The sequence below is a fragment of the Bubalus bubalis genome, chromosome 6 (genome assembly GCF_019923935.1).
Source record: "Bubalus bubalis isolate 160015118507 breed Murrah chromosome 6, NDDB_SH_1, whole genome shotgun sequence".
In the NCBI taxonomy this organism is placed as follows: domain Eukaryota; kingdom Metazoa; phylum Chordata; class Mammalia; order Artiodactyla; family Bovidae; genus Bubalus; species Bubalus bubalis.
In genome coordinates, this window is record NC_059162.1 from 548,728 (window position 1) to 574,587 (window position 25,860).

The window sequence follows — 25,860 nt, forward strand, 5'->3', positions numbered from 1 at the left end:
AAACTCTGCCTTGCATTGCGGGAGCCACAGACAGGTTTGATTCCTGGTCGGGGAACTGAGACCTCACAGGTCTTGGAGCAACTAAGGCCGCATGCCACAGCTACTAAAGCCCACACACTCTGAAGCCCAAGTGCCACAGAACTAAGACCCAACACAGTCAAATAAATAAATATTTAAAAATATATATATATAAAGCACAAACAAGAAAGGTACACCAAACCATTTTTAATTAAGTTTCAAGAAAAATCAAATCAAATGAAATTGCAAAACACAGATAGGTAATTACTTATTGTTTATTCTCCTCTTACAAAAAGACACTCGGAACAATAAATATAAAATGGTATAGGTCTTGTTTAGCAATGGGCAAATACAAGTTTTCTCGGTATTCTCCACAGGAATAAGCTAGTGAAGTTTTTATAAGTTTATCCATTCACCTCATCCTACCCACCTCCCACCCTCTATAAAAAGATCAATTCTACAATTTTTAATAATGGATTCTCAAAATAAGTAATCTAAGACTTATTTTGTGACTAAGATATCTGAATTAAGTTAAAAATATATGTATAATATGTTGTTACCCAGAAACCTCAACTAATTCAACTCATGAATATTCTTAAGCTTTCCATTTTTTATAATTTGTATAGCTAAAGAGTCTGTTCTATTCAAATCTGCATGGCAAACAGAAAGCAGAGTACAAAACATACACTTTTCTGTCCTCGGAGGAAACACTAAGTACAGATATATTTAATATACAGTGAGTATGTCATGTGTTTTCTTATAGCCAAAAAAATCCTAATTCTTTTACACCTTGAAGATTGATGAAGCAGAACACAAATACACAAATTATCTGTGACTAAATTTAGCTAATAAAATCAGAAAAAAAAAAAAAAAATACACACAACACTACACCAGAGTCTGAGCAATGATGAATATCCAATTGTATTTGTTTCACTAAAATTTATCTTCAGGCTAATACCTGAAGAGTTTTTCTAATACTTAAAATTAAATATTCTTCTTTAATGACTTATGCATCAATTGGAAATATGTACAATAGATATTTCAAACTAGAAAAAGTGGGGGGGGGGGGGGAGGGTAATTCTTTTCCCCTGCCCTGTAAATAAAATATTTTTAAAAATCCATTTAAAATAATTTCTTACTTGGTGCTTTATAACTACTTTCTACTTTATAGAGATAATTTAGAAAGGCAGAAAAGAATATAAAATATTTAAAGGTCATCAAAATAACCAAATGGATTTTTAATTTACCTCTGTGTACTTTCTGTACTTCTGAGGTTTTGTCCTAATTAATTACACTTTCCTGGATCCCCTGTAACGTTAAAAACATGAATCTTAAAAAAAAAAAAAAAAAAAAAACTGGCTTTCAGACTTTAAAATAAGCCTCCTCCTCCTTCACAGCTATCCTTCACATATTTTAAGCAGTAAATTAATCTGATTGCTTTAGGGTTTGATGTAATGTTTGCTTAAAATAATCCACTTTAATTCAAACTTTTTAGGACTAATACCAAATTCAATATCCAATGGAAGATGGAAGTAAAATACATGTCAGTACAAATAGTACAAAATACAGAAAAAGCACCTAAAAATGGAAGGAGACAGCTCTGAAACCCTAGCTGTTAGTGGCAAACCACATTCATGTGTTTTCATCGACATAATACCTTACGTTATCCAAAAATATAGTTTATTTGGTTCTGTATCTTTCTTTAAACTTCAAAAGCCAATTTAAAATTTAAGGGGTAATTTTTTTTTTTTTTTTAATTCCTGGGCACAGATCAATTTCCTAGGAGGTAAAAAACAAGGTAAAGAGCCACTAAACTATATCAATGTGCATGATTAGGAATCCAATGAAAGCCACAAGGTGCTATGATTGAGTGATTTAAAACAACCTCTCCTCACAGTAGAAGATAGCGTTTCATGATAGATGCAGGTTGTGCTAACTCCTGCTAACTCCTTCAGAGACATACACACATCACCTTCTTCTTAGTGAGACTCTGCTTTGTTACAATTTAGAAATCTGAACTTAATTCCAGAGAATATAAATTCCTGGAATATGAATTTGAAGACAGGGTACAAACAGCAGTTGAGTGGAATCTGCCTGCAACAATCCTTTATTTTTTCTTTTCCTTTAAGGTTACAGAAAATCTGCACATAGACAAGGCAATTAATTCTCAAAATAAAAATACCCCCTCCAAATAGCCAGTCAGATTCCACAGTGAGTATATGTTATAACACATTCTATTCCACAGGTGTACATTCTTTTGAGTCTGCAGGGTTAGGCTCAATTCTTTCTGGAAATATTAGCTTCTCACAAACTGCCTCCTTTATCGGTAAATACTGTGATATTTCATTAGGTTCCGTGAAGAGGGAAGGTGAAACATGCTAGGAAATACATAAATCATATTAGTATATATGAAGTTACTACAATGATAATTTTGGAAATGCTTTGGTTCAAGCATTCCTAAAGCATGGCAATTTTAAAATGAGGTACAATATATATATATAAGGAACATCATTAGGTACTCCTAATAATATCTCTTGTTACTGACTCATTTAGTCTGTTACTAGAGGGTTTCCTCAAAAATCATAGGGAGATGTCACTTATAATGCACCATTAAATGTTCTAAGAATTAAATACATCTTATTCCAATTTCCTTTTCCTGTTACTTTTGTATCCTGAAAGCACCAGTCTTCAGTTAGATGCCAACATGTAGTCTCCAATAGACTCTAAGTAATTTTTTTAACTCATATATTCTATTTGGCTGGACGAAAGGTTTATTCAGATTTTTCCATAATATCTTAACATCAAAACTCAAACAAACCTTTTGGCCAACCCAATATATACAGATAGAAATAAGGACTAAGGGTGAATTTAAAAATATCAACTTAGCAGGAAGGTATCACTTTTTAAACAAGCCATTATTAACTCCTATAGACTTGCAGAAGCCCTTTACAAACTCCAGGGGAGCAAAAAATGGAGGGGGGTATTATGTCCCTCAGAATAAGTAGTGGAAAGCACATCCTACTGCAGCTCCACCACCAACCAGTTTTAAGAGCTACAGTAAGTCACACCTCTGGCTCTCAGTTTTTCCAGAATACAAGTGGAAATTGGGTTGGATGATGACTAATATACCTAACAACTCTAACTGTAATTGAGGTGAGTACCAGAAAAAATACACTTCAGCAGGATTTACCTACCTATTAGGTAAATGAATGGATTTAGGGATACAGGTTTGGTAGATGGGTGGGACATGGGATGATACCATATCTAAAGTAAAACATTAAAACTTAACTTTTAAAAATTGATATTTAAATACTGTACCATTAAATTAGCAATTTTGCTCTCTCGTGATGTATATTCTCGTAACATGTAGGTCTTGTCAGCCTATATTTAAAAATAAAAAAATCACAATAAATTTATTTATATTGATTTACAAAATCCTTTCTATTAAATAGAATTGCCTGCATTTTAGAACAGATTGTAAAAGTAGCATTAAGTCTGATGAGACCATCTAATTCTACAGTGAGAGAACTAATTCAAGAATTCTGAATTATTAATTCCAATCTGTATAAATTACAGTAATATCAGATATACATATGTAAACATATTTAATAATTGTCATGTAAGAGAAACATAAGCAAAGGTTTTACTCTGAAAGAAAATGTATATATTTGTAATGAAATATGTAAGAGATTTAAATATCATGTCAAGTTTAGAACCACACCTTTTCCTTAAGTTATACTAGCATCTACCTGCATAACTGTGGCTACCTTTATATTCAAAAAAAAAAAAGCTTAAACAAGTTTTATTCTTTCCTATTTCTAAAAATTTGTTAAATTGCTTATTTATAGTCACTTTTTCTATACTTCAATTTTCCCATTTAAGACGTTTTAAAGGGAGGTTTTAGAAAGCAATTTATTACAATTTGGTTTTTGGTAAAACATTATTTAATAAGAGAAAAAAATTACAAGATTACATTCCCTGAAAGTTTCAATCTTCTATATCAACAAAAAGATTGATGCTTACTGTAAAAAAAATCAAATAATATAAACATAAGAGTATAAATTATCAATAATCACAACTTCTATAGATAACACTATCCTCAACATTTAGAAATCTCTACAGAAAATCTTATATTCATACTTGCACCTTAAAAGTCAATATTAATTTGTACATCTCTTCAAATCAACCACTAATTCTAATGGTTATATATTTTCTACTATATGAATTGTAAAAAATTAAAAATAGAAACCTCAATTAAATACAGTTTGGAGACTAAAAAGGGAAGCTCTCACATCCTGCAACCATAGCAAAGCCCAACAAAAAAAAGAAAGAATCCTCTTAGTTTCTGGCAAGGAATCATCCAATGGAAAACCATGGACTCTGTTTCCTATAGCCCTCCCACCTTCCTTTTCCAGTCTATAAAAGTATTCTCCTTCCCTTGCCATGCAGGGACTTGCACATGGCTCACCATGATTACAGATCCCAAACTGCAATTTTCTGCTGATCCTGAATAAATCCAATTTTGCTGGAGACATATCTGGCAGTCTATTTGTTGCAGGTTAACAGGATATGAATGGCCATTTAATCAATACTCATTCAATGGTTATTAAAGCACTTTCCTTCTTTCCTTTGGGGCTTCCCTGGTAGCTCAGACGGTAAAGCGTCTGACTAGAATGCCGGAGGCCCGGGTTCGATCCCTGGGTCGGGAAGATCCCCTGGAGAAGGAAATGTCAAACCACTCCAGTATTCTTGCCTGGAAGATCCTTGAACTGTTACAAACAATAGCATTTCCATGAATACATATATATATACACACACATACACACAACTCTATACATCTGCCTAATTAAAATGTGTGGGTTACTGTATATAAGAATCTTTTTGAGGATAAACCCTGAAAAGAAATCAACATTTCTGAGCTAAAGCACAAGCATTTCTAAAAATGCAAAGTTCATTTTTTTCTGAGGGAGTAAAATGTAGCCTATTTTTAGTACTTTGCTATCATTTTTGAAAACATAAAGATCCAGGAACTTTCCTGGTGATCTAGTTGTTAAGACTCCAAGCTTCTACCACTGAAGGTAGCCAGGGTGGGGGTTTCAATCCTTGGTTAGGGAGCTATCCCAGAGGCCACACAGTGTGGCCATAAAAAAAAAGGAAAATACCAATCCAATTCTATCTTACTGGGTTCAAATCCCAGTTCTGCCACCTGTTAATTGTATGAAAAAAAGTGAAAGTCACATTCGACTCTTTGCAACCCCATGCACTGTACAGTCCATGGAATTCTCCAGGTCAGAATACTGGAGTGGGTAGCCTTTCCCTTCTCCAGGGTATCTTCCCAACCCAGGGATGGAACCCAGGTCTCCCACATTGCAGGCAGATTCTTTACCAGGTGATCCACAAGAGAAGCCCAAGTATACAGGAGTGGGTAGCCTATCCCTTCTCCAGCGGATCTTCTCAACCCACGAATAGAACTGGGGTCTCTGCATTGGACATGGATTCTTTACCAACTGAGCTATCAGAGAAGCCCTATTAATTGTATAACAGGCAATTTAATTAATTTCTCTTTACCTTAGTTGCCTCAGCTATAAAGCAGAGATAATAATATTTATTTTATAGGATTGTTAGAAAAGTTAACTATTACTACAACTACCGTGACTGATACTGATACTGATATTCTTCTCTCATTTGTCATTCTGGTGGTCTCCTTTTATTTATCATTCTGTATGATCACAAATCTGATATCAAAAATTCGTTAAAAAAGGATAGGCTGCTATAAGCTACTAGAAGAATTTTTATTACTCAATTAAGCCTCCCTATACTTTCTTCAGAGAAGACAATGGCAGCCCACTCCAGTACTCTTGCCTGGCAAATCCCATGGACCGAGGAGCCTGGTAGGCTGAAGTCCATTGGGTCGCTAAGAGTCGGACATGACTGAGCGACTTCACTTTTACTTTTCACTTTCATGCATTAGAGAAGGAAATGGCAACCCACTCCAGTGTTCTTGCCTGGAGAATCCCAGGGACAGCACAGCCTGGTGGGCTGCCGTCTATGGGGTTGCACAGAGTCGGACACGACTGAGCGACTTAGCATAGCATAGCATACTTTCTTCACTTATTTTTTAAGAATCTTGTAGGTTAACAATTCCTTGAAATAGAACATAGAATTTCCAAGCATTAAAACAACTATTAAAATGATGGGATGACACAAATTTCTGGAGGCTATGTGATTGATATTTCTAATATCAGGACATCACATAAACAACACATACTATTAAAAAAAGTAAGAGTTAAGGGATAGTTTTCTTAAACAGAGTAAACACAGTTCTTTTAAAAAAGCATTAGGCTCCCCTTAATGGAAATGTCTTTTAGAAAAACATTTTCAGCTACTAGAACTTTTGGAAAAGAAGATGCAATGTTTTGATAACTGTGCAGTCAACAGTGAATGTGAAACACTCAATCTTAAAGGTTAGATGGATAACCATGTAATATAAAGCACTGTTGAATTTCAAACTCTCAGACTGACAATGTAACAACATGAACAAGCCCAATATTAACTAGTATATTCACTAAAGAAGAAGAGATACCTCATGGTAAAGTCTTGTGTCATTCATTCTAATAAGCACCCCATCAATTCTCAAGAAAAATCGCAGCAGCAAGAAAAAGCTAGAAGGCATTACTCTCTGTAAAAGAAAAAAGTATATCAATATTTTAATGAAAATTAAATATTTTATTAATTTGCTAAAAGAAAAAAAATTTTAAGGCATAATATCTCTCAACTAGAGGTTCTTTGCCCTAGTTCCAACCAAAGCTGAAAACCTGTTTATATTATGTAACATAACATAAACAGCTTCCTATAATAGAAAAATATTTTTTCTAGGTCAAAAGATAATGAGGTTAAACACTTAAAACATACCTAAATAATAAGAAAATTATAATGTACACTATAAAAAAATTGACACTTATAGTAAATGTCAATATCAGTAATATAAAAATGAGAAAACCTAGTTCTTTGTTGCTACTCATCTTTCATTAACTTTACATAAAGACAAAAGGCCTTTAATGGTATGGTCTAATTCAACGCAACCAATTGAGTATTTACTATTTTATACTGCCAAGGTCTGGTTTATGAGATCATTATAACATGTTCTTAACATCTTTGACCTGTGTCACATCTATACATTTCTGTTTTCCAGTATTACCACTGAAGAAAGTCAGAATAAGTGGAGCATGGGTTCTGGTGTCAGGAAGGGAGGGGATGGATAGGGTGTTGGGTCTTCAGGTCTTTAAACCTCATAGGAATGCTGTCAGAAACAAGGTTACCTTTGTTTCTCCCCTTCAATCTACAACCTGCAAAACATCCACAACTCAGCAGAAGTATACCTGTGCCCAACTCAATAGGTCATTGGAGAATTCCACATATCTATACATCTATTGGAGAAGGCAATGGCAACCCACTCCAGTACTCTTGCCTGGAAAATCCCATGGGTGGAGGAGCCTGGTGGGCTGCCGTCCATGGGGTCACACAGAGTCGGACACGACTGAAGCGACTTAGCAGCAGCAGCAGCATACATCTACTGGTAGGTGTACTGGAACATATGAAAGAGGCAGAACCAAAGAACAGTGGAGTCCGTGCCTGCAATCCCAGCCTTATGTACAGCTGAGTCCACAGCTTCAGAAACCCCAGCAGCACGGGAAGCAGCACACATGACTTTGGTGTCCTGAATGTGGGAGCACCTGTGGGCACAGGCAACTGGGAAGCAGTAGCAGTGGGGCCTAGGACTCGGTCCCTCCAGCGGCGGACATACCCAAAGACCTGCCCCACAGTCTGCAATGGCAGAGCCCAAGACACTTACAACACCCAACATGGCGGAGATGACTCACAACCCTGCTCCCCTCCAATTATCATCCTCCTCCCAGAGCACAGCCTATGTCTCAGGGGATCCCAGACACGAGGGAGAGCCCACCATCCCCATGACACAGCAGCTCCAACAGAAGCAAAGCAGTAGCTAATCCAGAGGCACAAGAAGAGCCAAAGAAGGCACAGAGCCATACCTCTTACAAAGCACGGAAAGCGCCAATTCTCAAATATAACAGAAGAAGCACAGCCAAGAGAAACCGAAACCTGTGCTACAGTGTCACCTGAAAGTGAAAGTGAAGGCATTCAGTCATGTCCGACTCTGTGCGATCCCATGGACTGTAGCCCACCAAGCTCCTCTGTCCATGGGATTTTCCAGGCAAGAATACTGGAGTGGGTTACCATTTCCTTCTCCAGAAGACCTTCCCGACCCAGGGATTGAACCCAGGTCTCCTGCATTATAGGCAGACACTTTACCATCTGAGCCACCAGGGAAGTCAAGAGGGACGGAAGTCAATAGTGCCACCTAACAGACAACAAAAGAAAGCACTCTCACTTTTAACATGTTATTTAAATGCACCAGCAGAGGAGCACTTCATCAAGCAACATGACGACCCATAGTAATACTATACCACAAAAAGAAAAGGACAAATCTCCAGAAACCAAACTTAAAATCACAGAATATTTCAATCTAACTGATAGAGAATTCAAAGTAGCTATTGTGAAAAAACTTAATGAGATTTAAGAAAACTCAGAGGAGGAACCTTTAACATGGCAGAGGAATAGGACAGGGAAATGACCTTCTCCCCCACAAATATATCAAAAAACTCATCTGCACGTGGAACAGTTCCCATAGAACATCTTCTGAATGTGGACAGAGGGCCCTGGAGTTTCAGAAAGGCAAACCAATCTCCTCAGTAAGTAGGGCAAAAGATAAAAACAAAAAGGGAGACAAAGGAGTTCCAGGCGGGGACCTGAGCCCCTGGGAGGGAGTTATGAAGGAGGAAAAGTTTCTGCACACTAGGAAACTTCCTCACAGGCGGGGTCAGGGGGAAGCTTCAGAACCTCAGAGGGGGACACAGCAAGCCAGGTGCTCTGAAGGCAAACTGGAGAAAATTCACCATAGAGATTGCACTGGTCAGCACCTCCCAGCCAAGAAGCAGCTCACACTCGCATCTCCCCGCATTTGAGTAGGGGCTGGGTGCAGAGGCTCAGCCCTTGGGGATTGGTCCTCAGGGAAAGGATCAGGGTTGACTGCCGTGAAGATACTCTGGGGGCACTAACATGACACAGCAGAGGCAGACCTGGGAAAATGCCAGAGAAGCAAAAGATCATTCCCATGGGAAGACTAATGCTTCATTCTAGCTCTGCACGCTCACAGAAAAAAGGACACAATCCTAGTGAATGCCAAATGGGGACAAGATGGCAGTGGTCTATGGCCCCAGAGGCAGAGAGGCAAATGCCAGAGGTGGAAGGTAGAGGGCCAATAAGGTCCCGAGCCCATGACTGCAACTACCACCAAGTTGTGAGCGGCTAAGGGTTGCTACCCACGTCTTCCTGGGAGCCTGAGCAGCACAACTCTGCCAAGGACCAGGACCAACTCCCCTGGGAAGGTGCACAACTTGCCTCAGGCTGGGGACCTCCCGCAGGGACCAAGCAAGGACTAGCTGTGGTGAGCACTCCTCACACACCCTAACAACATCTGCTGTACCCCTCCGCCATCCCAGCACAACTGAGCAAGTGAGCCCTAACAAGCTCCTATTTTCACACCCTCGTTTCTAGGTGAAGGACAGACACTGGAGACAGACTTACAAGCAGTTTTTGTTCAGTCGCTAAGTCGTGTCCTACTCTTTGCAGCCCCATGGTCTGCAGCATGCCAGGCTTCCCTGTCCTTCATTGTCTCCCGGAATTTGCTCAAACTCACGTCCATTGATTCAGTAATGCCATCCAACAATTTCATTCTCTGTGGCCCCTTTCTCCTGTCCTCAATCCTTCCCAGCATCAGGGTCTTTTCCAATGAGTCAGCTCTTCACATGAGGTGGCCAAAATCTTAGAGCTTCAGCTTCAGTCCTTCCAAGGGATATTCAGGGTTGATTTTCTTTAGGATTGGCTGGTTTGATCTCCTTGCTGTCCACGGGATTCTCAAGAGTGTTCTCCAGTACCACAGTTTGAAAGCATCAATTCTTTGGCATTCAGCCTTCCTTACAGTCCAATTCTCACATCTTTACATAGCTGCTGGAAAAACCATACCTTTGACTATACTTAATATGCTGTCTAGGTTTCTCATAGCTTTTCTTCCAAGGAGCAAGCGTCTTTTAATTTCATGGCTGCAGTCACTGTCCACGGTGATTTTGGAGCCAAGGAAATAAAGTCTGTCACTATTTCCATTTTTTGTCCACCTATTTCCCATGAAGTGATGAGACCGAATGCCATGATCTCAGTTTTTTTAATGTTGAGTGTTAAGCCAGCTTTTTCACTCTCCTTTTTCACCTTCATCAAGAGGTTCTTTAGTTGCTCTTCATTTTCTGCCACTGGGATAGTATCATCTGCATATCTAAGGTTGCTGATATTTCTCCCAGCAACCTTGAGTCCAATTTGTGATTCACCTAGCCCAGCATTTCATATGCTATACTCTGTATATAAGTTAAATAAGCAGGGTGACAATACATAGCCTTGACATACTACTTTCCCAATTTTGAACCAGTCCATTGTTCCATGTTCCAGTTCTAACTGCATAAAGGTTTCTCAGGAGGTAGGTAAGGTGGTCCAGCACTCCCATCTCTTTCAGAATTTTCCATAGTTTGTTATGATCCACAAGGTTAAAGGTTTTTTGCATAGTCAATGAAACAGAAGTAGATGTTTTTCTGGGATTCCCTTGCTTTCTCTATGATCCAGTGGATGTTGGTAATTTGATCTCTGGTCCCTCTGCCTTTTCTAAATCCAACTTTTACATATGGAAATTCTCAGTTCACATACGGTTGAAGCCTAGCTTGAAGGATTTTGAGCATTACCTTGCTAGTATGTGAAATGAGCTCAATAGTACACTAGCTGGAACATTCTTTGGCATTGCCCTTCTTTGGGATCAGAATGAAAACTGACCTTTTCCAGAGGTAAGGCACCTTATAAGGAGAGGTGGGCTCCAAACCAAAGCAGAACTCCAGTGGCTGTATAAGCAAAGGAAAGAGGGAGAAACTGCCCTGGCAGTGGCAGGTGCAATGGTTTACATTTCCACTCTAAGCCTGAGACCGTAAGCTTTAGAGGCAACTGTAGATTTTGAGAACAAGTACAAACTGGAGCAAGGGAAGATGCCCACAACAGGTCAAGACCTTTCTAGAAATACTGGAGGACTTTCTGGGTAGGCAAATCAACTGGAGCAGGAAAATGGAAGAATCATTTGGACATTCCTCTCAGTACCACTATATATATATTTTTCCCCCCTTTTAAAAAAGTATTTTTATCATATTGTCCTAATATGGTTATTTATTAATTCTTTAGTTTTTATTTTTAAAACCTACTTATTCCATTAAAAAAACACTCCATTTTTAAAATAAATTCCATATTTCTGACTTTTGTTTTTTTATTTTTTGTTTTTAATTTTGTATCTTTAAGAGTCTAATTTTTAGTATCAATTTTCACTTAGGGGGTTGGTTATTAGCTTGAGTGCTGTCTTTTGACTCCTCTTCATAGCCTTTCTTCACCCCCTTTTCTTCATCTTCCTTCTCCTTTTTCCTATGTCAGTGTGTGAATCTCTTTGGGTGTTCTTGGCTGTTAAGAGCTGTTTCACCATTAGTCTAGGCATTTTGTCTTCTGTGCTATGTGGACTGTGAAATCTTGATGCTATTGTAAGGGATCGGACCTGAACCCTAGATGCAGGAGACTTGACTCCTGGGACTTTGGATCACCAAAACTCCTGACCCCATGGACATGAATAGGTGAGAGCCCTCCCAAAGGCCTCCATCTCAACGCTAAGACCAAGCCCCACCTAAAACCCAGCAAGTTCCAGTGCTAGACAACTCACGCCAATCCTTCAGCAAAAGAGGGGCACAACCCTGGCACATTAGCAGACAGGCTGCCCAAAGCCATACTGATCCCATAGACACCCCAAAACACACCACTGAACACAGCATTAAAGAAAAAATAATAAAAAAGAAATGACGATAATCTGAGACTTCTGGGACAACATTTAGCACCCCAATATTCAAATCATAGGGGTCCCAGAAGAAGACAAAGGAAAGGGCAAGAGAAAACATTTAAGGATATTTTAGTTGAAAACATCCCTAAAATGGGAAAGGATACAGCCACCCAAGTCCGGGAAGCCCAGAGAGTTCCATACAGGATAAGCGAAAGTGAAAGTGAAGTCGTGTCTGACTCTTTGCAACCCCATGAACCAGGCTCCTCCATTCATGGAATTTTCCAGGCAAGAGTACTGGAGTGGGTTGCCATTTCCTTCTCCACCATACAGGTTAAACCCAAGAAGAAACATGCCAAGACCCATATTAATCAAACTAACAAAAATTAAACACAAAGAACAAATATTAAAAGCAGCAAGGGAAAAGCAACAAATAACATATGGGGATACCCACAAGACTAACAGCTGATATTTCAACAGAAACTCTACAGGCCAGAAGGGAATAGCAGGGTATACTTAAAGTAATGAAAGGGAATAACCTACAACCTAGATTACTCTATTCAGCAAGGATCTCATTCAGATTCGAAGAAGAAATCAAAAGCTTTATAGACAAGCTAAAGTTAAGAGAATTCAGCACCACCAAACCAGCTCTTCAACAAATGCTAAAGGAACTTCTCTAGATAGGAAACACAAAAAGAAAAGGCCTAAAAAACAAACCCAAAACAATAAAGTAAATAGTAACAGGATCATACATATTAATAATTACCTTAAATGTAAATGGGCTAAGTGTTCTAGCCAAAAGACAACAGATGGCTGAGCTGATACAAAAATAAGACTACTATATATGCTGTCTACAAGAGACCCACCTCAGACCTAGGGATAAACATAGACTGAAAGTGAAGAGCTGGAAAAAGATATTCCATGAAATAGGAAATCAAAAGATAGCAGGAGTAGCAATACTCAGATAAAATAGACTTTAAAATAAAGACTGTTACAAGAGACAAAAGATACTACATAATAATCAAGGGATCAATCCAAGAAAAAAATGTAACAATTACAAACATATATGCACATAGGAGCACCTAAATACATAAGGCAGATGCTAACAACTAATTATTAAAGGGGAAATCAACAGTAACACAGTAATAGTGGGGGGGCTTTAATACCCCTCTCACACCAGTGGACAGATCATAGGCAGAAAATAGGGAAAAACAAGCTTTAAACAATACACTGGACCAGTTGGACCTAATTGGTATCTACAGGGCATTTCATCCAAAAACAATAGAACAATTTCACTTTTTCCTCAAGTGCACATGGAACATTCTCCAAGATAGAACACATCTTGGGCCATAAATCAAACCTTGGTTAAAAAAAAAAAAAACTGGAATTGAGAGAGTTAATTCTTTGGTAGGTTGATAAGGAGTCTGGGGCTCCTGAGAAGGAGGAAGGGGTCCAGGGCCCTCAAGGAGGAGAAAGTTTTTCTTTTCTACACTGCTTTGTCTTAGTAATGTAAGACTTTTTATCTTAAACTCTGAGTTGTTACAACAACAACCTTTAAGACTAACTTTGTTTAAGCCCAGATCTAAACAAAACAACTCATCTTGCTCAAGGGTATGTTTTTCCTTAAACTCCGTACTAATGATTATATAACAACAATGTATCTGCTCCAGGACACCTTCTCCTTCTTATCAAGAACCTTCTGACTAATCTTGTTACCTTAAAACCTAGTTGTGGGAGTGGGTCCGGCAAGACTTTTCTATTGTTACCTCTAAGCTTGTTAATTTAAGGTTTATGTTGTGGAAATGAGTCTGGTAAAAGTGTGTAAAGCCTTGACAAGCCTAGTGAGTGGGGCACTCTCCATCCCCTTCCTGATGTCAGTCTCAGAAGCTTTCTCTGTCCTTTCTCACCGTAATAAGACTTCTGTGAACAAAAGCTCTGAGTGATCAAGCTTGGTCCTTGGTTCTGAAGTTAAATCTTCTTCAGATATCATGGATCCAACATCATTCACCATAAGCTATCAAAATCATCTCAAGCATTTTTTTTCTGACCACAACACTGTAAGACTAGATATCAACTACAGAAAAAAAAAACTAGGAAAAGCATAAACATATGGAGGCTAAACAATACGCTTTTGAATAACCAACAGGTCACTGAAGAAATAAATAAAATCATAATAGGCCTAGAAACAAATGATACTGAAAACACAACTCAAAACCTATGGGATGGAACAAAAGCAGTGCTAGAGGGAAGTTTACAGCAATACGAGCCTACTTCAAGAAACAAGAGAGACATCAAACAACCTAACCTTACACCTAAAGCAACTAGAAAAAGAAGAATGAAAAAAACCCAGTTAGAAGGAAAGAAATCATAAAGATCAGAGCTTTGAGAAATAAATCAAAAAGAAATGAAGGAGACGATAGCAAAGATGAATAAGACTAAAAGCTGGCTCTTTGAGAAGATAATTGAAATGACAAATGGTTAGCCAGACTCATCAAGAAAAACACAAAGAAGACTCAAATCATTAAAATTAGAAATGAAAAAGGTAAAATTACAACACAAAAATACAAAAGGATCATAAAAGACTACTATCAGCATCTGTATGTTAATATAATGGGCAATCTGGAAGAAATGAACAAATTTTTCAAGTTCAGTTCATTTGCTCAATCCGGTCCAACTCTTTGGAACCCCATAGACTTTAGCACATCAGGCTTCTATGTCCATCACCAACTCCCGGAGATTGCTCAAATTCATGTCCATCGAGTCGGTGATGCCATCCAACCATTTCATCCTCTGTCATACCCTTCTCCTCCTGCCTTCAATCTTTCCCAGCATTAGGGTCTTTAAAGTCACTGGGTTCTTTGCATCAGGTGGCCAAGTATTAGAGTTTCAGCTTCAGCATCAGTCCTTCCAATGAATATTCAGGACTGATTTTGTTCAGGATCAACTGGTTTGATCTCCTAGCAGTCCAAGGGACTCTCAAGAGTCTTCTCCAACACCATAGTTCAAAAGCATCAATTTTTCAGCACTCAGCTTTCTTTACAGTCCAACTCTCATATCCAAACATGACTACTGGAAAAACCATAGCTTTGACTAGATGGACCTCTGTCGGCAAAGAAATGCATCTGATTTTTAATATGCTGTCTACGTGGGTCATGACTTTTCTTCCAAGGAGCAAGCATCTTTTAATTTCATGGTTGCAGTCACCACCTGACCAATTTTGGAGCCCCCCAAAATTAAGTTTGTCACTGTTTCCATTGTCTCCCCATCTATTTCCCATGAAGTGATGGGACTGGATGCCATGATCTTATTATTTTTTTAATATTGAGTTTTAAGCTAGCTTGTTCACTCTCCTCTTTCAGTTTCATCAAGAGACTCTAGTTCTTCACTTTCTGCCATAAGGGTGGTGTCATCTGCAAATCTGAAGTTATTGACATTTCTCCCAGCAATCTTGATTCCAGCTTGTGCTTCATTCAGCCCGGCATTTCACATGATGTACTCTGCATATAAGTTAAATAAGCAGGGTGACAATATACAGCCTTGATGTACTCCTTTCTTAATTCGGAACCAAAGAATATAATCAATTTGATTTTGGTACTGACCATCTGGTGATGTCCATGTGGAGAGTCATCTCGTGTGTTGTTGGAAGCCAGTCTTAGCTATAACCAGTGCATTCTCTTGGCAAAATTCTGTTAGTCTTTGCCCTGCTTCATTTTGTACTCCAAAGCCAAACTTGCCAGTTACTCGAGGTATCTCTTGACTTCCTACGTTTTCATTCCAGTCCCCTATGACAAAAAGGACATCTTTTTTTGGTGTTACTTCTAGAAGGTCTTCAAAGAACCATTCAACTTCAGCTTCTTTGGCCTTAGTGGTTGGGGCACAGACTTGTATTACTCTGATATTGAATTGTTTGCCTTGAAAACGAACAGAGCTCTTTCCGGCATTCTTGAGGTTGCACCCAAGTACTGCATTTCAGATAGTACAAACTCTTAGAAAAGTATATATAACCCTTCAAAACAGAACCAGAAATAAATACAAAATAGGAACAAACCAATCACAAACATGGAAATTGAAATTCTCATCAAAAATCTTCCAACAAACAGAAGCTCAGGGCCAGATGGCTTGACAGGTGAATTCTACCAAAAGTTTAGAGAAGAGCTAACACCTATTCTACTCAAACTCTTCCAGAAAACTGCAGACAAAGGAAAACTCCCAAACTCATTCTACGAGGCCACCATCACTCTGATACCAAAACCAGACAAAGATGCCCCAAAAAAGAGAAAACTATCAGCCAGTATCACTGATGAACATAAATGCAAAAAACCTTAACAAAATTCTAGCAAACACAATTCAACAACATAATAAAAAGAACATAAGAACAAGAGATGGCAAGAGTGAATGTCGACATTCTAGGAATCAGCGAACTAAAATGGACTGGAATGGGTGAATTTAACTCAGATGACCATTATATCTACTACTGCAGGCAGGAATCCCTCAGAAGAAATGGAGTGGCCATCATGGTCAACAAAAGAGTCCAAAATGCAGTACTTGAATGCAATCTCAAAAACGAAAGAATGATCTCTGTTCTTTTCCAAGGCAAACCATTCAATATCACAGTAATCCAAGTCTATGCCCCAACCAGTAACGCTGAAGAAGCTGAAGTTGAACAGTTCTATAAAGACCTACAAGACCTTTTAGAACTAACACCCAAAAAAGATGTCCTTTTCATTATAGGGGACTGGAATGCAAAAGTAGGAAGTCAAGAAACACCTGGAGTAACAGGCAAATTTGGCCTTGGAATACGGAATGAAGCAGGGCAAAGATAATAGAGTTTTGCCGGAAAATGCACTGGTCATAGCAAACACCCTCCTCCAACAACACAAGAGAAGACTCTACACATGGACATCACCAGATGGTCAACACCGAAATCAGACTGATTATATTCTTTGCAGCCAAAGATGGAGAAACTTTATACAGTCAACAAAAACAAGACCAGGAGCTGACTGTGGCTCAGATCATGAACTCCTTATTACCAAATTCAGACTTAAATTGAAGAAAGTGGAGAAAACCACTAGACCATTCAGGTATGACCTAAATCAAATCCCTTATGATTATACAGTAGAAGCAAGAAATAGATTTAAGGGCCTAGATCTGATAGATAGAGTGCCTGATGAACTATGGAAGAGGTTTGCGACATTGTACAGGAGACAGGGATCAAGACCATCCCCTTGGAAAAGAAATGCAAAAAAGCAAAATGGCTGTCTGGGGAGGCCTTACAAATAGCTGTGAAAAGAACAGAAGTGAAAAACAAAGGAGAAAAGGAAAGATATAAGCATCTGAATGCAGAGTTCCAAAGAATAGCAAGAAGAGATAAGAAAGCCTTCCTCAGCGATCAATGCAAAGAAATAGAGGAAAACAACAGAATGGGAAAGACTAGAGATCTCTTCAAGAAAATTAGAGATACCAAGGGGACATTTCATGCAAAAATGGGCTCGATAAAGGACAGAAATGGTATGGACCTAACAGAAGCAGAAGATATTAAGAAGAGGTGGCAAGAATACACAGAAGAACTGTACAAAAAAGATCTTCACGACCCAGATAATCACGATGGTGTGATCACTGACCTAGAGCCAGACATCCTGGAATGTGAAGTCCAGTGGGCCTTAGAAAGCATCATTACGAACAAAGCTAGTGGAGGTGATGGAATTCCAGTGGAGCTATTTCAAATCCTGAAAGTGCTGCACTCAATATGCCAGCAAATTTGGAAAACTCAGCAGTGGCCACAGGACTGGAAAAGGTCAGTTTTCATTCCAATCCCAAAGAAAGGCAATGCCAAAGAATGCTCAAACTACCACACAATTGCACTCATCTCACACGCTAGTAAAGTAATGCTCAAAATTCTCCAAGCCAGGCTTCAGCAATACGTGAACCGTGAACTTCCAGATGTTCAAGCTGGTTTTAGAAAAGGCAGAGGAACCAGAGATCAAATTGCCAACATCTACTGGATCATGGAAAAAGCAAGAGAGTTCCAGAAAAACATCTATTTCTGCTTTATTCACTATGCCAAAGCCTTTGACTGCGTGGATCACAATAAACTGTGGGAAATTCTGAAAGAGATGGGAATACCAGAATACCCGACCTGCCTCTTGAGAAATCTGTATGCAGGTAAGGAAGCAACAGTTAGAACTGGACATGGAACAACAGACTGATTCCAAATACGAAAAGGAGTACGTCAAGGCTGTATATTCTCACCCTGTTTGTTTAATTTATATGCAGAGTACATCATGAGAAACGCTGGACTAGAAGAAACACAAGCTGGAATCAAGACTGCCGGGAGAAATATCAGTCACCTCAGATATGCAGATGACACCACCCTTATGGCAGAAAGTGAAGAGGAACTCAAAAGCCTCTTGATCAAAGTGAAAGTGGAGAGTGAAAAAGTTGGCTTAAAGCTCAACATTCAGAAAATGAAGATCATGGCATCCGGTTCCATCACTTCATGGGAAATAGATGGGGAAACAGTGGAAACAGTGTCAGACTTTACTTTTTTGGGCTCCCAAATCACTGCAGATGGTGACTGCAGCCATGAAATTAAAAGACGCTTACTCCTTGGAAGGAAAGTTATGTCCAACCTAGATAGCATATTCAAAAGCAGAGACATTACTTTGCCAACAAAGGTCCGTCTAGTCAAGGCTATGGCTTTTCCTGTGGTCATGTGTGGATGTGAGAGTTGGACTGTAAGAAGGCTGAGCACCGAAGAATTGATACTTTTGAACTGTGGTGTTGGAGAAGACTCTTGAGAGTCCCTTGGACTGCAAGGAGATCCAACCAGTCCATTCTGAAGGAGATCAGCCCTGGCATTTCTTTGGAGGGAATGATGCTAAAGCTGAAACTCCAGTACTTTGGCCACCTCATGTGAAGAGTTGACTCATTGGAAAAGACTCTGATGCTGGGAGGGATTGGGGGCAGGAGGAGAATGGGACGACAGAGGATGAGATGGCTGGATGGCATCACTGACTTGATGGACTTGAGTCTGAGTGAACTCCGGGAGTTGGTGATGGACAGGGAGGCCTGGCGTGCTGCAATTCATGGGGTCGCAAAGAGTCAGACACGACTGAGCAACTGATCTGAACTGAAGAACATACATCATAATCAAGTGGGTTTTAGCCCAGGGATGGAAGGATTCTTCAATATTCATAAATCAACCAATATGATACATCATATTAACAAACTGAAAGATAATAACCATATAATTAGTTCAACAGATGCAGATAAATTCTTTGACAAAATTCAACACTCTATGATGAAAACTCTCCAGAAAATATGCACAGGGGAGCATAACTCAACATAATAAAGGCCATATAAGACAAATCCACAGCAAATATTGTTCACAATGGTGAAAAACTGAAATCATTTCCTCTAAAATGAGGAACAAAACAAGGTTTCCCACTGTTGCCACCATTATTCAACAGAATTTTGGAAGTCCTAACCAGAGCAATCAGAGAAGAAAAAAAAAATAAAAGGAATCGAGATTGGAAAAGAAGCAAAACTCTCACTGTTTACATATGTCATGATTTTCTACATAGAAAACCCTAAAGATGCCACTAGAAAATCCAGAAAAACATCTACTTCTGCTTCATTGACTACACTAAAGACATTGACTATGTGGATCACAACAAACTGTGAAAAATGCTTAAAGAGATGGGAATACCAGACCACCTTAACTTCCTCATGAGAAACCTGTATGCAGGTCAAGAAGCAACAGTTAGAACTGGACATGGAACAATAGACTGGTTCAAAATTGGGAAAGGAGTATGTCAAGGCTATATACTGTCATCATGCTTATTTAACTTATATGCAGAGTACATCATGCTAAATGCCAGGCTGGATGAAGCTCAAGCTGGATCAAGATTGCTGGGAGAAATATCAATAATCTCAGACATGCAGATAATACCACCCTAAGGGCAGAAAGCGAAGAGGAACTAAAGAACCTCTTGTGAAGGTGAAAAAGGAGAGTGAAAAAGCTGGCTTAAAAGTCAACATTCAAAATACTAAAATCATGACATCTGGTCATGGCAAATAGAGGGGCAAAAAATGTAAACAGTGGCAGACTTTATCATCTTCAGCTCCAAAATGACTAGACAGTGACTGCAGCTATGAAATTAAAAGACACTAGCTCCTTGGGGTGAAAAAAAAAAAAAAAAAAAACCATGGCAAACCTAGACAGTGTATTAAAAAGAAGATACATTACTTTGCCTACAAAGGTCCCTCTAGTCAAAGCTATAGCTTTTCCAGTATTCATGTACAGATGTGAGCTTTGGACCATAAAGAAGACTAAGAGCCAAAGAATTGACACTTTCCAACTGTGGTGCTGGAGAAGTCTTGAGAGTTCCTTGGACTGCAAGGACATCAAACTAGTCAATTCTAAAGGAAATCAACCCTGAATCCTCACTGGAAGGACTGATGCTGAAGCTGAAGCTCCAATACTTTGGCCACCTGATGCAAAGAGCAAACTCACTGTAAAAGATCCTGATGCTGGGAAAGATTGAGAGCAAGAGGAGAAGGAGGTGACAGAGGATGATGGCTGAATGTCATCACTGACTCAATGGACATGAGTTTTAGCAAACTCGAGGAGATGGTGAAGGACAAGGAAGCCTGGCATGCTGCAGTCCATGGGGTTGAAAAGAGTCAGACATGACTGAGCAACTGAACAACAACAAAAATCAATGAATACAGTAGTTGTAGGATCAAAATTAAAGACACAGAAATCTCTTGCACTCCAATATACTAACAATGAAAAATCAGGAAGAGAAATTAAGGAAACAATCCCATTTACCACTGTAACAAAAAGAATAAAATACTTAGGGATAAATTTACCTAAAGAGACAAAACTCCTATATTCAGAAAACTATAGGACACTGATGAAAGAAATTGAAGATGACACAAACAGATGGAATAATATACCATGTTCTTGGATTGGAATAACTAATAATGTGAAAATGACTATACTACCAAATGCAACCTATAGATTCAACACAATCCCTATCACACCACCAATGATATTTTTCACAGAATTAGAACAAACAATTTCACAATTTGTATGGAGAGACAAAAGGCCCCAAACAGCCAAAGTAATCTTGAAAAAGAAGAATGAAAGCTGGAGGAATCAACCTTCCTGACTTTAGACTATACTACAAAGCTACACTCATCAAGACAGTATGGAAGTGGCACAAAAATAGAAATATAGACCAATGGAACAAGATAGAAAGCCTGGAGATAAATCCATGCACATATGAACACCTTATCTTTGACAAAGGAGGCAAAAATATACAATAGAGAAAAGACAGTTTCTTCAATAAATGGTGCTAGGAAAACTGGGAAGCTATGTGTAATAGAATGAAATTAGAACACTTCCTAACACCAATAACAAAAATAAACTCGAAATGGATTAAAGACCTAAATGTTGACCAGAAACTATAGAACTCTTAGAGGAAACCACGCAGAACACCCTTAAAACATAAATCACAGAAGGAACCTATATGACCCACCTCTCAGAGTAATGAAATAAAAACAAAAATAAACAAACGGGACCTAATTAAACTTAAAAGCTTTTGCACAATGAAGGAAAACTATAAGCAAAGTGAAAACCCAACCCTCAGAATCGGAGAAAACAACAGCAACTGAAACAACTGACAAAGGATAAACCTCCAAAAAGCTCAAGCAGTTCATGCAGCTCAATATCAGAAAAACAAACAACCCAATCAAAAAGTGGGCAGAAAACCTAGACATTTCTCCAAAGAAGACATGAAGATGGCTAATAAAGAGATGAAAAAAATGCTCAACATCACTCATTCTTTAGTTCAGTTCAGTCACTCAGTCGTCTCTGACTCTTTGTGACCCCATGAATTGCAGCACGCCAGGCCTCCCTGTCCACCACCAACACCCGGAGTTCACTCAAACTCATGTCCATCGAGTTGGTGATGCCATCCAGGCAACTCAGCCTCTGTCGTCCCCTTTTCCTCCTGCCCCCAATCCCTCCCAGCATCAGTCTTTTCCAATGAGTCAACTCTTCGCATGAGGTGGCCGAAGTACTGGAGTTTCAGCTTTAGCATCATTCCTTCCAAAGAACACCCAGGGCTGATCTTTATGATGGACTGGTTGGATCTCCTTGCAGTCCAAGGGACTCTCAAGAGTCTTCTCCAACACCACAGTTCAAAAGCATCAATTCTTCGGTTCTCAGCTTTCTTCACAGTCCAACTCTCACATCCATACATGATCACTGGAAAAACCATAGCCTTGACTAGACGGACCTTAGTTCTCATTCTTACAGAAACGCAAAACTACCCAGAGGTATATCACCTCACACCAGTTAGAATGGTCATCATCAAAAAATCTACAAATAATAAATGTTGGAGAGGATATGGAGAAAAGGGAACCCTCTTGCACTGTTGGTGGGAATGTAAATTCTACCAAAAATTTAGAGAAGAACTAACACCTATCCTACTCAAACTCTTCCAGAAAACTGCAGAGGAAGGTAAACTTCCAAACTCATTCTATGAAGCCACCATCACCCTAATGCCAAAATCAGACAAAGATGCCACAGAAAAAGAAAACTACACGCCAATATCACTGATGAACATAGATTCAAAAATCCTTAACATAATTCTAGCAAACAGAATCCAACAACATATTAAAAAGATCATTACCAAGTGGGCATTATCCCAGGGATGCAAGGATTCTTCAGTATTCACAAGTCAATAAATCTGACACACCACATTAACAAATTGAAAGATAAAAACCATATGATTATCTCAATAGATACAGAGAAAGCCTTTGACAAAATTCAACATCCCTTTATGAAAATAACCCTCCAGAAAGCAGGCACAGAGGGAACATACCTCAACATAATAAAAGCCATATGTGATAAACCGACAGCAAACATTATCCTCAATGGTGAAAAACTGAAAGCATTTCCCTTAAAGACAGGAACAAGACAAGGGTGCCCACTCTCACCACTACTATTCAACATAGTTTTGGAAGTTTTGGCCACAGCAATCAGAGCAGAAAAAGAAACAAAAGGTATCCAGATTGGAAAAGAAGAAGTAAAACTCTCACTGTTTGCAGATAACATGATCCTCTACATAAAAAACCCTAAACACTCCACCAGAAAATTACTAGAGCTAATCAATGAATATAGTAAAGTTGCAGGATATGAAATCAACACACAGAAATCCCTTGCATTCCTATACAATAACAATGAGAAAACAGAAAGAGAAATTAAGGAAACAATTCCATTCACCATTGCAACAAAAAGAATAAAATACTTAGGAATATATCTACCTAAAGAAACAAAAGACCTATATATAGAAAACTATAAAACACTGGTGAAAGAAATCAAAGAGGACACTAACAGATGGAGAAATATACCGTGTTCATGGATCAGAAGAATCAATATAGTGAAAATGAGTATACTACCCAAAGCAATCTATAGATTCAATGCAATCCCTATCAAGCTACCAATGGTATTTTTCACAGAACTAGAACAAATAATTCCACAATTTGTATGGAAATACAAAAAACCTCGAATAGCCAAAGCAATCTTGAGAAAGAAGAATGGAACTGGAGGAATCAACCCTCCTGACTTCAGGCTCTACTACAAAGCCACAGTCATCAAGACAGTATGGTACTGGCACAAAGACAGAAATATAGATCAATGGAACAAAACAGAAAGCCCAGAGATAAATCCATGCACCTATGGACACCTTATCTTTGACAAAGGAGGCAAGAATATACAACAGAGAAAAGACGATCTCTTTAACAAGTGGTGCTGGGAAAACTGGTCAACCACTTGTAAAAGAATAAAACTAGAACACTTTCTAACACCATACACAAAAATAAACTCAAAATGGATTAAAGATCTAAACCAAAATCTATAAAACTACTAGAGGAGAACATAAGCAAAACACTCTCTGACATATATCACAGCAGGATCCTCTAGGACCCACCTCCCAGAGCAATGGAAATAAAAGCAAAAATAAACAAATGGGACCTAATTAACCTTAAAAGCTTCTGCACAACAAAGGAAACTATAAGCAAGGTGAAAAGACAGCCTTCAGAATAGGAGAAAATAATAGCAAATGAAGCAACAGACAAAGAATTAATCTCAAAAATATACAAGCAACTCCTGCAGCTCAATTCCAGAAAAATAAATGACCCAATCAAAAAATGGGCCAAAGATCTAAACAGACATTTCTCCAAAGAAGACATACAAATGGCTAACAAACACATGAAAAGAAGTTCAACATCACTCATTATCAGAGAAATGCAAATCAAAACCACTATGAGGTACCATTTCACGCCAGTCAGAATGGCTGCTATCCAAAAGTCTACAAGCAGTAAATGCTGGAGAGGGTGTGGAGAAAAGGGAACCCTCTCTCACTGTTGGTGGGAATGCAAACTAGTACAGCCACTATGGAGAACAGTGTGGAGATTCCTTAAAAAACTGGAAATAGAACTGCCATACGACCCAGCAATCCCACTGCTGGGCATATACACCGAGGAAACCAGAATTGAAAGAGATACATGTACCCCAATGTTCATCACAGCACTGTTTATAATAGCCAGGGCATGGAAGCAGCCTAGATGTCCATCAATAGACGAATGGATAAGAAAGCTGTGGTACATATACACAATAGAATATTACTCAGCTGTTAAAAATAATGCATTTGAATCAGTTCTAATGAGGTGGATGAAACAGGAGCCTATTTTACAGAGCGAAGTTTAAGTCAGAAAGGAAAACACCAATACAGTATATTAACACACATATATGGAATTGTAAAAATGTCAACAATGACCCCAAAAGAGACACAGATGTAAAGAACAGGCTTTTGGACTCTGTGGGAGAGGGTGAGGGTGGAATGATTTGAGAGACTAGCACTGAAACATGTATATTACCATATGTGAAATAGATCACCAGTCCCGTTTTGATGCATGAGACAGGGTGCTCAGGGCTGGTGCACTCGGATGACCCTGAGGGATGGGATGGGGAGGGACATGGGCGGGGGGTTCAGGATGGGCGACACATGTATACCCATGGCTGATTCATGTGTATGTATGGCAAAAACCACCACAATATTGTAAAGTAATTAGCCTCCAAGTAAAATAATTTTTTTTTTAAAGTAGATAATTAGAGAAAACAAAAACATAAAAAGGGAAGAGGAAAAGGACAGAACTTCCACAGATTAAAGAAAGTAGGATGTTATCAGTAGGAAAAGCACTATCATCTCTATGAGAGGTTTCATACAAACTTCAGGGTAACCAGACAGAGCAGAGATACAGAACAAAGAAAGGGGAAACTAAGAAAAATATCATAGGAAATCACCAGAACATAAAAGAAACAGGGCAAGACTAAATCCTCATCTATCAATAATCATGTTGCTGTTGTTGTTTAGTTACTAAGTTTTGTCTGACTCTTTGCGACCCTATAGACTATTGCCCTCCAGACTCCTCTGTCCATGGGATTTCCCAAGCAAGAATACTGCAGTAAGTTGCCATTTCCTTCTCGAGATCTTCCTGACCCAGGGATCAAACATGCATCTCCTGCAGTGGCAGGTAAATTCCTTACTGCTGAGCATTATGCCAAGTAAAAAAAGTGAAAGTGTTAGCTGCTCAGCCCTGTCCTACTCTTTGTGACCCCATGGAGTGTAGCCCATCAGGGTCCTCTGTCCATGGAATTCTCTAGGCAAGAATAATGGGGTGGATTGCCATTCCCTTCTCCAGGGGATCTTCCCGAACCAGGGATCAAACCCATGTCTCCTGCTTTGCAGGCAGATTCTTTACCATCTGAGCTACCAGGAAAGCCT

The 25,860-nt window shown here is 38.9% G+C and overlaps 1 protein-coding gene across 3 annotated transcripts in view; it reads right to left on the bottom strand.

Moving 5' to 3' along the window:
- Positions 1-210: 210 nt before the first annotated feature.
- Positions 211-25,860, bottom strand: part of TIPRL (TOR signaling pathway regulator) — a 65,172-nt gene continuing 39,522 nt past the window's right edge. For 2 of the 3 annotated variants that reach the window (XM_006051635.4, XM_006051636.4), the window contains 3 exons: positions 6,602-6,697; positions 3,337-3,399; positions 211-2,396 (listed from right to left, as the gene is read on the bottom strand). In XM_006051635.4, coding sequence (XP_006051697.1) covers positions 2,253-2,396; positions 3,337-3,399; positions 6,602-6,697 — 303 coding nt within the window. In that variant the 3' untranslated portion in view covers positions 211-2,252. The remainder of the gene's footprint in view (positions 2,397-3,336; positions 3,400-6,601; positions 6,698-25,860) is intronic. The other variant, XM_044944072.2, reaches the window with a different exon arrangement.